At 40.2% G+C, this 16,033-nt stretch overlaps 1 protein-coding gene across 1 annotated transcript in view; it reads left to right on the top strand.

Annotated features, from left to right (window-relative positions):
• LOC126215339 (tubulin-specific chaperone D) overlaps positions 1-16,033 on the top strand; it is a 196,441-nt gene that overhangs the window by 76,094 nt on the left and 104,314 nt on the right. The window contains exon 7 of the mRNA XM_049942023.1: positions 3,197-3,426. Coding sequence (XP_049797980.1) covers positions 3,197-3,426 — 230 coding nt within the window. The remainder of the gene's footprint in view (positions 1-3,196; positions 3,427-16,033) is intronic.

Below are 16,033 nucleotides of genomic sequence, written 5' to 3'. Positions count from 1 at the left end.
ACTCCCCATTTTTGTATGGTCCTTCATAAATAAATGATATTTTAGATCCCAAGTTGATGATGTGCTGTCAGACCATTTTGAGCAGTAGAATGGTGTTCCTCAGTGCAGTGCTTTGTTACCCTCTTTGCCATAGCCATAAACAGTATCTCGTCTGTGATAAGGAGTCCTGTACAGTTCTTCTTATTTGTGGATGATTTTGCTATTTTTTGTTCCTCCTCCAGTCAATTTACAGTACAGAGATTAGAGGAATGGACATCAAAGACAGGTTTCAGCTTTCTGCAGATAAACCTGTGTATGTTCAGTTTAAAATTGTTCTCATCATATGTTTAATTTACCTGACATGCATATGAGGGACACCATTCTACAGTTTACAGACTCAGTGAGGTTTATGGGCCTCATTTTTTACTACAAACTGTCATGGTTACCACACCTGAGGGACCTGAAAGCCAAACCCAGAAGGCACTGAATATTGTAAAGTGCCTTAGCCGCAGGTCCTTGGGAGCAGACAGTGTGCATCTTCTCCAGTTTTATAGGGCTTTTGTGTGTTCACGGCTAGACTACGGATGTTCGATGTATGGATCAGCGAGGCAATCTTTCTTTAAGATTACTGATGCTATCCACCATGAGGGAATTAGGTTAACTCCAGGTGCTTACATGACCAGTCCCATACCCAGCTCTCTGCTGAGGCTGGTGAATCACCACTTACTGTCCGACAAGAACAACTCATTGTGCATCAGGCATGTAAGTACCTCTTAGTTCTGATTTCACTTGCATACCATATACTGTTGCTTGTCCACCTCTGGTACACCCCTTTTCTGCAAATGTTCACAAGCAACAATGGCTTTTGGGATCCACGTGCAGTGAGTGCTGGAGTCACTTTGTGTGGAGCGCGTGCAGCCCCAAATCCGAGTTTTTAATCAGCTGTCACCATGGTTGATGCAGAGGTCCACTCCTGCATATGTTTTTAATATATTATTTTCTGCCATTTTAACTGAGCTCCACAAGTCTACAGATGCTTTTACAGATGGGTCGAAACAAGGGACTATGTTGGTTACTCTGTTGTTTTTACCGATTGTGTCCTCAAGATCCAACTGCCTCGAGACTTAACTGTATTCGACACAGAACTGTGTGCAATCTTGCAGGCACTGGAGCAGATGAAGCATGCATGGAATGCTAAATTCCTTGTCTGTTCAAATTCTCTGAGTGCTCTTCACTTTCTGCAACATTTGTACCTGGCAGATAAAGTAGTCCAGAATATACAGGATGCCCTCCTCCAGCTGCAACAGTTGTGGAAGGAGGTGTCTTCCTGCTGAGAACCAGGGTACATGGGTACTGCAGGGAATGAAAGGGCAGGCGTCACAGCCAAGGGTGCGTGTAGTGATCCTCAGTTATTTCAGTGTGCTATTTCCATGTATGCTATCACCTCGCTGTTAAGGTACAGAGTCATGTGTCGATGGGAAGATGTGTGGCTGGAACTGACTGACAATGAGCTGCATCTAGTAAAGCCCACTATGTGGTTGCAGTGTACTTCCTTTCAGCCACAAAGACAGGATGAAGTTCTCCTTACCCATCTGCACATAGGCCACATTACTGTGACACATGGCTTCTTGCTCCAGTGAGAGAATCTTCCTGTGTGTGGTGCTTGTGGCATACAGATCACTGTGTGCCACATGTTACTAGACTGTGTTTTATTTTCAAACCAGAGGGCAGTGACAGATTTGCCAGCAGATCTTCCCTCTATTTTAAGTGATGTTGAAACAAATGTGGTTCATGTTTTATGGTTTTGTGATCTACCCAACTTCTTTCCTAAAATTTTAGGGAGATGTTCTTTATGTGATAACAGGGTGACTGCCCCCCATTTTTTGCCTCGAGTGGTCAGCCAATAACATTTCCCTTTGCCTTTCGTTTTGATCTTCTGTGGTTTTACTTCTGTTTTAATTCCATGTATAGCACCTTTCACCCTTCTCTGATGTATTAAGGCCTGTGAGATAGAGTGATTGTGTGGTTTAACCTTAGTGAAGTGGCAGTGAGTGAATGAGTCTCATTTTATAGGTTTCCTCTAAACTGTATGATAAAGGGGTGCTGGTGGCTTTCAATAATGTTCATGTAGTCCACTGCTATAGTGGTGCTTTCAATTACTACCACAGGCCCCATTGGAGCTTAGGTGAATGTGTTTCACAGCATAATACTGCCTCCCCCCTCTTCCCCCCTGCTCTAACCTTCCCTCCCCTCCTCGCCCCTCCTCACCCCTCCTTGCCCCTCCTCCCTCTTCCTCTTCCGTTCTCACACCTCCCTTCCCTCCTCCCTCCTCGCTCCTCACTCCTCGCTCTTCCTCTCCTCCCCCCCCCCCCCCCCCCTCTTTTCTCCCTGGCCTGTGTCTGTATAGCAGGGAGCAGTGCACGCTTTGGGCAGTTATCCAGACAAGACTGTTGACATAAGAAATATGATTTGTCCTGCCAGGCAACACATTTTCATTGAACCACACTGCAATCTCGATGGTCCAGCTGTCCATTGCAAAAATAATTGATAATGCTGTCGGGTCAGCATGGGAGCAATGAGGGATGGTGTGCTGCAGAGCTTCACTTTCAGCAGTGTGTGCTAAGCACTGTGCTCCGAAAAACTTGTGCCTACACGTGCGGCATTCTGTGGCAGATCTGATGAAAAAGTACTTACAACTCTGGTGCCTGCACCAAAATTGTACTTTTTCGTCAGCTCTGCCACGGAAGGCTGCATGCTCTCCTTTGTAGACCAGGCAAGCCTCAACCTTCCACATTCTGTGGCAAGGCTCGGACATCCACCACTGTTTTACCTGCTTGTGGTTGCATTTCAAGATCAAAAATATTGAGAATTATTTAATAGTAATTAGCCATGCCAGTGATAGCGTAGCTACTGGGAGGGTTGCATAAGCCAGACAGGCCTCAGCAGAGGGCTCAGGCGAAGAGTGTCCCATACGTTAGGGAAGGGAGAGAGGAGACTTTGCTAACTGTCTGTGTGCTTAGACAAAAGGGTGGCATCCCCAACAATGCATTCGGGGTTGGGGGCTAACAACCCACATCCCATAAACCACATTATTGAAGAAACAGAAGAAATATGAAAAAAAATAAAGAAGATAGTTTTACAGACTACTATGACTTTTTTTTGAATGCTTATCCGAATGCCAGCGCAGACTAACGAGCCTAATATGCGGGGTTTTCAGGTCGCAGGGGCTTGCTGCTGCCTGCCCGCCTGCCCACCGTGGTGCCGGTCGTGCTGAAGGCTCTGACGTACGACGAGCCCTGTGGCAGTTCCTCTGTGGGGATCCACATACGGGATGCGGCCTGCTATGTGTGCTGGTCGTTTGCCCGTGCGTACGATCGAGACGTGCTCGCACCCTTTGTGAACGACATTGCGGCGACGTTGCTTGTGGTTGCATCGTTTGACAGGGAGGTGAGTATCTCTAGTCAAATTTCTGCAAAAGTACACATTGAAGGTGTCAGAGAGACATAGTTATGAGCCACATGGAACTACGATTGAGATGCATCAGTTTAAAGTTTCATGGAAATCTAAAAATGTTTAATACATAATAGAAGCCTTCTTTGTCCTTCAAACACTTGCTTAATACTTGCAAAGTGTGTAGTGAAATAGTCTACTCTCATTATGATATGTAATATTAATTTTAGATTCAGTGTAATTAAGATGTAATTAATAGTGCCTATATAGAGTATATCTCCCAGAAAATAATTTAAAACATAAAATATAAATTTGTAAGGATTTATTTTAACTTACTCTTACACAGTGACCAGTATTTATACTTTTTACACATTTATACATAAATCGTAGGTGACAGAGAATGTTGTTGTTGTTGTTGTGGTCTTCAGTCCTGAGACTGGTTTGATGCAGCTCTCCATGCTACTCTATCCTGTGCAAGCTTCTTCATCTCCCAGTACCTACTGCAACCTACATCCTTCTGAATTTGCTTAATGTATGCATCTCTTGGTCTCCCCCTACGATTTTTACCCTCCACGCTGCCCTCCAATACTAAATTGGTGATCCCTTGATGCCTCAGAACATGTCCTACCAACCGATCCCTTCTTCTGGTCAAGTTGTGCCACAAACTATTTTACACTGAGTCGCGTGGGATTAGCCGAGTGATAACCTTAGCAGTTATGTCCATAAGATTTCACACACATTTGAACATTTGACCATTACATCAAGGAAATCCCTCTACCTCATCATTGTTCACACTATTTCCAGCACATGACCAAAAGAAATCTTGATTTACTGCAGGTATGTGTGTAATAAGAGACAGTACAACACCAGTTTTTTTTCTGACTAGTTAGAAGGGCTTTCTGTACTTTATTGGCAGCTGATACGGATCTGATTCAACAAACCTTCCTTTCCTCTCGATATGAATATCCACTGACGTGAAGGTGCTTATGTCTGAATAACAGTGCTTTACACTTATCTTGAAGGGATCCACAGACTCAAACTTAAACTGTATAGCTTCACTGAAATAAAGGGAATTTTCAGATGTGAATAACATAAGTTCTGAGATCATTTTAGTCACTGTGAAATTTTTTGGACTATTGGTTTTATTACTTCTGCCCATTCATCTACCGTGTACAGTATTGTTTGTTTGTTTCTTTCATACACTTCATTGTGACCAAAATCACGTTTGCAAGGAGTCTGATGTGATGTACCACAGGGAAGTAATGCTGAACAGATTGAAATCTTGTGGTAGCAACAAGGGACCTCTCCAAAGCAATAATAGTCCAATTCTTTGCCTCTCCCTTGCAGTCATCTGATTATATGGAGATGTTTTGTTTGAGGATTAGTCATTTCTAAGTACAGTATAACTCTGCTTTTACATTACCGGAATTAGCGTTTTCCCGCCATTTATGACATTTTCTGTTGGTCCCGTCAAATTTCCTGTGCCCACAATTTTTATTTGCACCTGATTTTGTGTCAACATATATATAATTTTCCCGCGATTTACGCATTACAATAAAAAGTTTGCGGAGAAAAAATGATGCTGGCATGATGTTGGCCATCCAGTAGCATTTACAAATATTATGTGGTTAAGTTTATTGACACCATGGCACTCTACTCAGCAGATTTGAAACGGTAAACGTGTAAAAGTTGGAACAATTCGTGCCCTATCTCCCGCCACTGCCAACCTCTGCTTGGCGTGGTGGCTGATATGAGTAACTAGGTTCATTCGAATAAAGATATCATGACCAATCACAACCACTTCCAAACTATCTCTACTGTGCAAATGCAGCCTTGTGATTGTTGTGATCATCGTGACACCTTTGTCGAACCATATTTAGCGTGTTCCCGCATATGGCCATTTGGCGCAGTAGTTGACACCATCATTCAATTTGCGCCGGTAATGTATTTTATTCATGCTGAGCAAAACGTGTTTTGAGAATTTATTCCTGTTGTCAAGCGCAGTATTTACATATGTATTTCTTGTGATGTTACACAAACAAACAATGTGAGTGATTGTGTGTGTGTGTGTGTGTGTGTGTGGTTTTCTACATAGCTGACAAGGCACAGTACCTGATAACCACAAAAAGACGACTAAAGTGCAAGAGATGCAGAATAACACATATTCAACCACCATACAAAATACTTATTTACATATTTGCACTTGACAATGATAAAAAAATTCTTGAAAGGCGTCATGCTACACATGAAAAAATACTTAACTAGTGCAGTATTTCATTATTTAAATAATGAATGACAGCTGCAGGCTTTCAAGAACATCGATTATGACATATGAAATGGATTCAAACGTTTCTACTTCCCAACAGTTATCAGTTCCAGTTACAACAGCAGTTTTTATTCTATAATAAACCATCATTAGATAATAAACAAGACCGTGACAAGTCTTTTGATGCCTGTTATGTACATATATCATACATAAAGTGCAAGGGGGTATCCTATAAGTAACTTTTACAACTTAAAACATTATTTCCCACATTTTACATATTCCCGCATTTTATACCATTTTTTTTAAGTCCCTTGAAAAGTGTAAAAGTGGGGTTTTCACTGTACTTTAACGAGCAGCTCCCAAAGTCATCCGAAGCCCTCCCTCTACCTTTTTCGCTACACAGAAACATATAACCCTTATTTGATCTGCAGTTGTGGATACCATAATTGTATGTATATATTTTCCTCTTGTAAAATGCTGGACCAACTGGTAGTTTAGGTTGGGGAACAATCCCTGCATGTCCATTGCTGTCACATGGCGCCCGTTCGAGTTCTCTTAACCTGTGCAGTTAAAGACACAATCATATTTTGTCCACTGGCAGCCTTTATGACATGCAGTTCATAACCTGCTTTTATTTGCAGCATGAGTAGTTATCACGAAATAAGGATGCAATTGTGAGATCACATTCCAAATACATTTTGTTGTAGTTCTGCTGCCTACTCTAATGACTGTTATATTTGGGTATGAAATTGAGAAAATCCTTGACACCTTGTACAGCCTCATCTTGGAATTTATATTGGTAGTTTCCAAGTTTTCCAGAACAGGAAAAAAAAGTGTGTGTATTCTCTTCCTAATACAAATGTTTCTACAGTATTCTATTTGAGTAAATGCCTAACATGATAGTACAGTATGTCATACAAACCTCTTTCATCTTCTTTTGGAATTGCAAAACCCTGCTTCATTTGCTGTTGTAAATTACTCACTCTTCCTGCATGATTCTGTAAGCCATGAACCCTTGTGAAATCTTCCTTGCAGATCATGACTTCCTTTGCACATAGCTTCGTGTTACATGAAAACATAACAGCCTTAGATGCCATTTCCTTGGTAGTCGTTTTTGGATAGCTGTGAAAGAAATTATGATAATATAGAAAAAAAATTGCAAGATATTAGACCTTCTGTATTTAAAAACTGAACAAACCTCCACTTTTTTAGTACCTTTTGTATGCAGCTCATAAAGTAAGTATTCTGGGTATTACAGTTTCATGTGTCCCAAAGTGAATGGAAAATGTTTTCTTCTTCCCCAAGTAGTTTTGTGTAGTGCTTATTTGAACAAGTACAGGAACTTCCTGTAGAGGCTACATGAACAGTCTTGTTGGTTTTTGAAGACATATGCTGCTGAAAAATAGCATTTTGTCAACATTTTGCATTAACTTTTTTCCTATTTACTCTACATATTTCAAGCTGTTTATATGAACAGGAAATTAGTCTCAGAATTTGTGTGAGATATAGTCATAAACCAACAAAAAATAGAATACCACCGAAATTGCATTCATGAGACAAATATTTTTACAAGTCTGTTGCCATTAAAACTACATTGTGGCATGAATAATCATTCATATAAATGTGCTCACAAAGTTTCATCATTAACACACAGGATGGTGGCCAAATGTGTCAGCAAGGTTAAGAGGAACAAAGTCACAAGCTACAGGACATTAGTCACCAGAAATAAAGTCGTTTAATTGTTTGTAGTGTATTGGTGTCATGCTCTTCTCAAATGAGAGGAAATGAATGCAGTCGAAGGAAACTAAAGAAACACACCTATTCTTTTGGCTTTAGAACTAAATGCCATTATCCATTCCTGTTATATAGTTTTAATTGCCACATCTTTTCTGTCCACTTTCAGTATGAGAGCATGAACCTTAAACAGACAAAGAGGCATCAAAAGCTGCATGCTGAATGTATCCTGATACAATAAACCAGACAGTCCAGCACAAAAGCAGGGTTTGTTGTATGTTTAGTGATTTGATAAGTTTCTGTGGTCTTCATCCAGTGACATCGTGCATTGTTGTCGTGAATACTTACAATAATATCACTGCTGTCATGTTGATATAAATACATCAACAAACACTTTGGTTCAAGTGATCGACCTTGTACTTCACTGTATTCGTGATGCATTGGTGAAAATTTCTGGTGCTGGAACCTGGGGAGGGAGCTTGTGGGCTACTATTGGGTGACAGACTCCCACCTTCTTGTCACTAATGGAAGGTGGAGCTGCTGCAACACCTCAAAAGTTATGGCACCAATTGCATGCCGTACAGTAGGCACTACGTGAAAGATTATTACAATGGCCCTCTACTCTTATGACTGATAAGACAATTATTATGGCCCACGATGCCTACTGTTGCTTTTAGGGAAGCATTAAGAAGTTCCTTGTCTTAACCAAAAAGATTGCAGAGTTGTGAGCATTTAATTCAAAAGTTTTTTCATTAATTGTTCATGTCATAGTCATTAACATCCCTGGCTATCAGTGAGTCATTTATTGGTGAGCTGTTCCTTCATGTAGCCCAACTTTACGCACTTGTTACAGTGGAATATATGATGGTGTACTTAGCATATTATTAGAAAGCTAATAACAGCAATGTCTCTTGAAGATTTATAAGGCTAGTATCTGCAATTGAAGAATTTTAAGATGACACACCACTCCAGAATATTAAGTATTGCAGGGAACACTGGGAAGAAGCAGCTTGAAAACACTTCACACAATTCAACAATTAACTTGACAAGGCGAAACGTGCAATTTTCAAAGTCTGAGATGCTATCAAGAAAAAATTGTCTGTTTCTACTGTGACATTGTGTTTGAATGATCCAGTCTCATCTGTGGTTCTGATTTCTATGACAATTAAATTGCCCTCTATTAAGCTTGAACCTTTCTCTGGAGGCACTGAGAGCTGGCCCAGATTTTGGGAACTGTTTGAAAGCTGTATTTATAGTAATGCTTTTGTGACTACTATTAATAAACACATGTTCTTAAGAGGATATCTTGAATGTGAGCCCAAACAACTTCTTTGATGGCATTGCAGTGATTTCTTCGACTTACGGTGACACTTGCTATACTCTATACTCTTCAGGTAAGGTATGGAGACTGCAACCACATTATGCAGGGTCACTTAGACTACTTAGAACCATTTGGGTTGAATGTCTTCAATCGAGTAATAGGACGTTCATAGAATACAATAGGCATATCCGAGCTCTGAAATCATTGAGTGGAGATGTAAATGCCTGTGACAAGTATCACATGCCAAAAATTTTGCGCACTTTCCCCACAGACATTTGTCGGTGCTGAAGAATCTACATCAAGAGGGAGAAACTATCCCTAGATGACATACTGTGTTTAATGTAATTTTTAGCCAAAGAGATTTACAGTGCACTCACTGCACAAAAGGTATGCAAAGACACGGAATTCACAAGCACATTACCTGCTGCCACAGCTCTCCCCAATATTAATTCCAATCACGGGCATTCGAAGCACAAGATCACATGTTCCATTAAGCTTTATTGCAGTTTTTATGAATGTAGTGACCCCTGGGCACAAGACTGCAAGATAATAAAGGACACTCCAGAGCAGCTCAAGATGTTAAGATCAAGAAATTTGTGTTTTCTCTGCCTCAATCAGGGCCACAGTGTCAGAATTGTTTGGAAAAAGAAAGAGCAATCCGCTCTTACAGCACAATATACCCAATTGCAGACCAGCAGCGAGTAGTTTTGCCTCTCTTGAAAATTCACTATCATCTACTCAAGAACTTTCACATTGCTGAGAAATGTTTTGCTGCCTTTAGACAATGCAGAAATGATGATGGTCTAAGACATGTTTATGGTAATTTAGTGCTGGACTATATTAAAAAAGACCACGTAGAGCTGGCTCCTACAGAAGAATCTACAAATTCATTTTATTTGTCTCAGCCTTCGGTCAGAATCTGTGTTTGGGAAGAATGATTCTCAGTAAGTCTCTGTATTGGCTCTAATTTCTATAATTTTCTCGTCATGGTCATTATGTGAGATGGACGTTTGTCTAACCCTTCGTGGAAAGCTCTCTTTCGAAATTTCAATATTAAGACTCTCCGTGAAGCACAAAACCTCTCTTGTAATGTCCAACAATGGAGTTTGTTGAGCATCTCAGCAATGCTCCCATAGGATGCATCCCATACTGTAAACAGTACATAAGACTCAATTAAACCAGCTCCTTATAAGCCACTTCCTTTGTGGATGAATTACATTTCCTTAAGATTCGTCCAATGAATCTCTGTTTGTTTTACATGGTCATTCCATTTAAGGTCACTCTAAATAGCTACTTCTATATATTTTGCAGTAGATGCTGTTTCTAGCAGTTTATCACCAATAGTGTAGTTGTATGGTAGAGGCTTTATTTTCCTATGTATGTGCAATATGGTACATTTGTTTTTGCTCAGGGTGAACTTCCAGGTCCTACCCTAGTCATTGATCCTCTGCAGGTCATTTTGCAAATCAGTACTGTCTTCTAGCATTGCTGCTTAGTTATAGACAACCGCATCAGCCACGAACAGTCTTAAATAGCGTCCAGTTCTTTTGGATCATTTATGTATGTTGTAAACAATAACAGGACTATCACACTTCCTTTGGGTACTCCAGAAATTACCTTTACATCTATCAATTTTTTTTTCCGTTAAGAGCAACTTGTTGAGTTCTATCTGCAAGGCACTCTTCAGTACAGTCGCAAATGTGGTTTGATGCTGGTTAAGCACATATTTTTTTCACTAGAAGGTGGTGTGGGAATGTATCAAATGCATTCCTGAAGTCAGGGAACAGGGCATCCACCTGAGCACTGTTGTCTGTAGCGCTGTGGATCTCACGGAGGAACAGAGTGAGCTATGTTTCACAAGCTCTCTGTTTCAGGAATCTACGAGGGTTGACTGAAAAGTAATGCCTCCACCTTCATAACTGTTCAACAGTTGGCATCATTGGTATGCGGCAGGTACTGCCTTGTTCCGTAGCCTCTTCTCTACAGCACCAGTTGGTGGGAAACCTTAGCATTGCAGACAGTCGATCAATGCGATTTAAGCAACGTGCAGTCATTGAATTCTTGATAGCAGAAGGTGTAACCCCAAAGGAGATTCATCAGAGAATGACAGCAGTTTATGGTGATTGTGTTGATGTGAATACTGTGTATCGTTGGGTGAGTAAGTTTAAAGATGTTGAGGTGGAAACATCTGACCTGCGTGACAAACAAAAAGTTGGACTTCCTGTGACAGCAACCATCAAGTTTCACAAGCAAAATGTTGACAGATTGATTCAGGGTGATTGATGTATCACTCGGAGAAATTGCAAGCACAATCGGCATTTCACAAGAACGTGTGGGTCACATTAATGCTTTGCTTGGCTATCGTAAGATCTGTGCACGATGGGTACACTGGATGCTGATTCCTGAAATGAAAGCTCACAGACTTAAAAAATTTGGCAGGAATTCCTCTCACATTACAAGAATGAAGGTGACGCCTTTCTCCTTTCAATTGTGACAGGACAATGATGAAGACGTTGAGAGAACTGTGAGACTGTGGTTGCGGAAACAAAGCGTCGACTTCTTCTGTGACGGCTTCAGCAAACTTGTTCATCATTGGCAGAAATGTATCCAATTGGCTGGTGACAATGTAGAACAGTGATTATTTGTAATGAAAGATCACATTCTAAGGATTATTTCTGCGTTTCATTTGTTAAAATATTCCCATACGAACCCAATTAACGAACGTGGAGGCATTACTTTCATTCAACCCTCGTATGTTGATTTTTATAGATTTTTGTTCTCCAAAAATGTCATTATCTTGAGCATTAAAGATGTTCCATAATTCTACAGCAGATTGACATCAGTGATATAAGTCAATAACTGTGTGCATCTGTCCTGTGCCCTTTCTTTAAAATGGGAATGACAAATGCTTTCTTCCAGTCACTTGGTAACCTTTGTTGCTCCAGCAGTCTACCGGGTGATCAAAAAGTCATAAATTTGAAAACTGAATAAATCACGGAATAATGTAGATAGAGAGGTACAAATTGACACACATGCTTGGAATAACATGGGGTTTTATTAGAACCAAAAAAATATAAAAGTTCAAAAAATGTCCGACAGATGGCGCTTCATCTGATCAGAATAGCAATAATTAGCATAACAAAGTAAGACAAAGCAAAGATGATGTTCTTTACAGGAAATGCTCAATATGTCCACCATCTTTCCTCAACAATAGCTGTAGTCGAGGAATAATGTTGTGAACAACACTGTAAAGCATGTCCGGAGTTCAGCATCCCTAGAGATGTCGGTCGATCACGATATACTTGCGACTTTAGGTAACCCCAAAGCCAAAATCGCACGGTCTGGGTACCTGGGAGGCCAAGCATGACGAAAGTGGCGGCTGAGCACACAGTTATCACCAAACGACGCGCGCAAGAGATCTTTAACGCATCTAGCAATATGGGATGGAGCGCCATCCTGCATAAACATCGCACGTTCCAGCAGATGTTTATCAGCCAGGCTGGGGATGATGCGATTCTGTAACATATCGGCGTACCTCTCACCCGTCACGGTAGCAGTTGCAAAACCAGAATCCCACATTTCCTCGAAGAAAAAAGGCCTGATAACGGTAGATGTGGTACATCCAACACGTACCGTGACTTTCTCGTTGTGCAATGGAGTTTCCACGACAGTTCTAGGATTTTTGGTAGCCCAAATTCTGCAGTTGTGGGCGTTGACAGACCCTCGGACCGTGAAATGAGCTTCGTTGGTCCACAACACGTTACTCAACCAATCGTCATCTTCTGCCATCTTTTGAAACGCCCACACTGAAAATGCCCTCCGCTTCACTAAATCGCCAGGTAACAGTTCATGATGCTGATGGATTTTGTACAGATAGTATCGGAGGGTACACCTCAGTGCCAACCAAACAGTAGTGTATGGAACGCTGGTGCGACATGCGACTGCACGAGTGCTGACTTCCCCATGCATAGACGAACCCGCTACAGTCTCCATTTCTTCTTGAACTGTCTCAGCAGCATTACGCGTTGTGCTCGGTCAGCCTCTACGGGGTCTATCATCTAAACAACCCATGGCTTCAAACTTCGAAATCATTCTCGCCACAGCTGCATTTGTCAACGGACCTTTACCTGTTCGAATCCCCTTCCTATGGCGATAGGATCGTAACACTGAACTAGCACATTCCCCATTCTGATAACACAGCTTCACTAAAAGCACCTTTTCAGGTAACGTCAACATGCTGCGACTGCTGGCGCATCTGATTCTCTCTCTGATTACAGCTCCTTTGATACACTATTATCATGTGCAGTCACTGATGTTTTGCTGTTCAGCGCCATCTGTCGGACATTTTGTGAAACTCTCCCCCCCCCCCCCCTTCTAATAAAACCCCATGTCATTCCAAGCATTTGTGTAAATTTTTACCTCTCTATCTACATTATTCTGTGGTTTATTAAGTTTTCAAATTTTACTGACTTTTTGATAACCCGGTATAATAAACTGCAGCTAGAAGGGGAGAAAGTTATTTCACATAATCTTTGTAGAATCGTATAGGTATCTCATCTTGTCCTGGTGTCTTTCCACTAGTGAGTGATTGTAGTTTGTAATCTTTCCCTACCACACATCACTGTTAAATTCACTGTCTTCGTATCTTCACTATTTTCAAAAGATTCGAGAAGTGTAAGATATACAAAATAATAACTTATCTTCATTATCTAATTGTTGTTGTCAATGGCTCGAAGTCTTGTATGGGGGTACATTCTTGCAGCTGAAAATTTCGATTTCTTAGGTTCTTGATGACTAAATAACTGTTGAAAATTCTTCTGTATTGTTCTTGAATTTTATTTTATCCCATTCTTTTAAATCACACCGATTTTACTATTTTCACTTTCAGCACACCACAGATTACATTGTCGTTGACAAATTTTACAAAATATGTGCATTTCCATTGGAAGTATGCCTAACCCACTGCTTACATTCTGCGGTACTCACAATTTCCAAAGACTTTACAAAGCAGAAGAGTTTACAAAACAAAACATGAATCATTGCTAAAATATATCATTATTTTATAAATTAATCCAGAATTAAATTTAATAATTAGTGTTTGATTGTACAATTAATAATATGAATTTTAAATATGCCAGATATTTTTGTAATTTCAAATATTTTTACAAAAAGAGTAATTTTAACCATTAGTACATATTGATTGAAACACATTAATTTCTTTTTATACATTGTAGCCTGAAATAATATACATCCTGTGACTTCTTTTAGTGAAACAGCTGAGATAATTTTAATCTATGCAAGAATTTATCGTATACATAGTATCGGTTATCTCAAAAAGGTAATGTTAGAGAAGGATGACCTTTACAAGTTGCTTTTCTATTCTGAGATCAGTTATCTCAATATCTGACATTTCAGCCATCTTAAAGTGATTGAAACGGGGGCTATGTTACGATTTTCCACAGTGAAATGATTTCAGAGGACCAAATTCAATATTTTGGCCTTCTTTCTATTATCTTCCATTTTGGTGCCACTATGGTCACTGAGTGAATGAATAGAGGATTTAAATCTCACAGGCTTTTTATTCAGATTGGTTAACAAAGTTTTACTTTCAAAGTCATTGAATGCTTCCCTCACTGCTCTTCTTACACTCATTTTTGCTTTGTTCGATTGCTGTTTTAGCAGCTGGGTTTTGACTTCAGTGTGAGAAGAAGCTTTCTTCGATTATGGAGCAGTCTTCTAACGTGGCTATTAAACCACATCTGGTCTGTAAAGTGAGGAAGACAAGAAGAGAGCACAAAATGGTGAATAGTCTTTGATGATTCCTTGCATGAACAGTGTGTACTATTTGTTAATGACACTTTGGAAATTGGGCCTAACTTGTTGCCTGAAGTGATTGACCTCCTTCTTGAGAGTCCATCTGTGACACTTAGCAGTCGTTGCTGAAATTATTAGAGCCTTTCTGCAGCTCTCTCTCTACTGTACAAGTTCAACACCAACAAATTTGAAGATCACATTAATGCAAGACAAAGGACGGTTTATTGATTCTCACATCTTTCTTTAAGCCTTGCTTGCAACTCGTTTCTGCTTTCAGCGACGTTGTAGGATCTAGCAGACACTTATCAGTCCCAGTTCTGTAGAGCTGGTGCCTAACTGCATCAGAACGTATACATAGACGACTTTGTTACAGGTACTGAATCTGAAGGCAGCCTAGTCTCGCTATTTTAAGGGTTATTTTCACTAATGAAGCAAATAAAATTGTCACCATTGAAATGAGACTAATTCAGAACAGTTATCCACAATTTGGAAGATGGAAGGAAGGGAGATCCAAATGAAAGCGATTGTTCCAGGAATGGCATGGTACCGGAAGACGATACATTCTCAGTGAGTTAGTGAGAAGTCACCAAAAAATTTTCAGAGACAGCAACAAAAAGAAATTTATTATGAGCAACAGCAGGTCTTCATGATCCTGTGGGACTAAAAACATCAGTTTGTCTTTCAATACACTTGGTTACTCTGACTACTTTGGGATTAACATATCTGTTAAATGGCGCATCTGAATGTCAGTCAAACCTTCCTGAGCTATCTAATGCTACCATCCCAAGATGAATCCTTGCAGAGAATGAGAGCTTTTATATTGCTATTTTCTGTGATGCATCTGAGAAAGCGTACGACACTCGACACTATCTTATGTATCCTTTTACTGATGACATTCACAAAGTAATGTATAGTAAGAGGCTATTAGCATCCATGAAAACAATAACGCTTCCTTGGCTTGAACTGTTAGCAGCATTGACAGTGACCAGACTACATCACTACTATTGCAATGTCACAGCCTGTGATCTCAGCAGAGTGCCACTCTGGACTGGTTTTGTCATAACTCTTGGACAGATAAAGTGTGATTCCACTACGTGGAAAATGTTTGTACGCAACAGGGCTACAGAAATACCATACTGTCTCAGTGGAGGCATTTCCATGCAAAGATTTAGTTTCAAGAGTATCCAAGCCTCAGATGTTGCAAATATTGGACATCTGGTGGAATGGACCACCATGGCTATTGTAACACCCTAATTTATGGTCAAGCAATTATCATGCATTTCTTAAATCTAGAGAGATTTCCTCAGACTTTCATCATTCAGGCTTAACAACTGCTCATAGATGCAAATATATTCAGCTCTTACTGGAAGCTGTTGCAAACCACTGCTTACATTCTCTTCTTGAAAAGAAAACTTTCAGAAAACAGACACATGCGGAGAATTCAGTGCGTAAGAGATAGCAGGGGCTCA

The sequence above is a fragment of the Schistocerca nitens genome, chromosome 12, assembly GCF_023898315.1.
Source record: "Schistocerca nitens isolate TAMUIC-IGC-003100 chromosome 12, iqSchNite1.1, whole genome shotgun sequence".
Lineage (NCBI taxonomy): Eukaryota > Metazoa > Arthropoda > Insecta > Orthoptera > Acrididae > Schistocerca > Schistocerca nitens.
The sequence above is the reverse complement of the archived record's forward strand: the minus strand, read 5'-3'. Positions and strand labels throughout refer to the sequence as shown.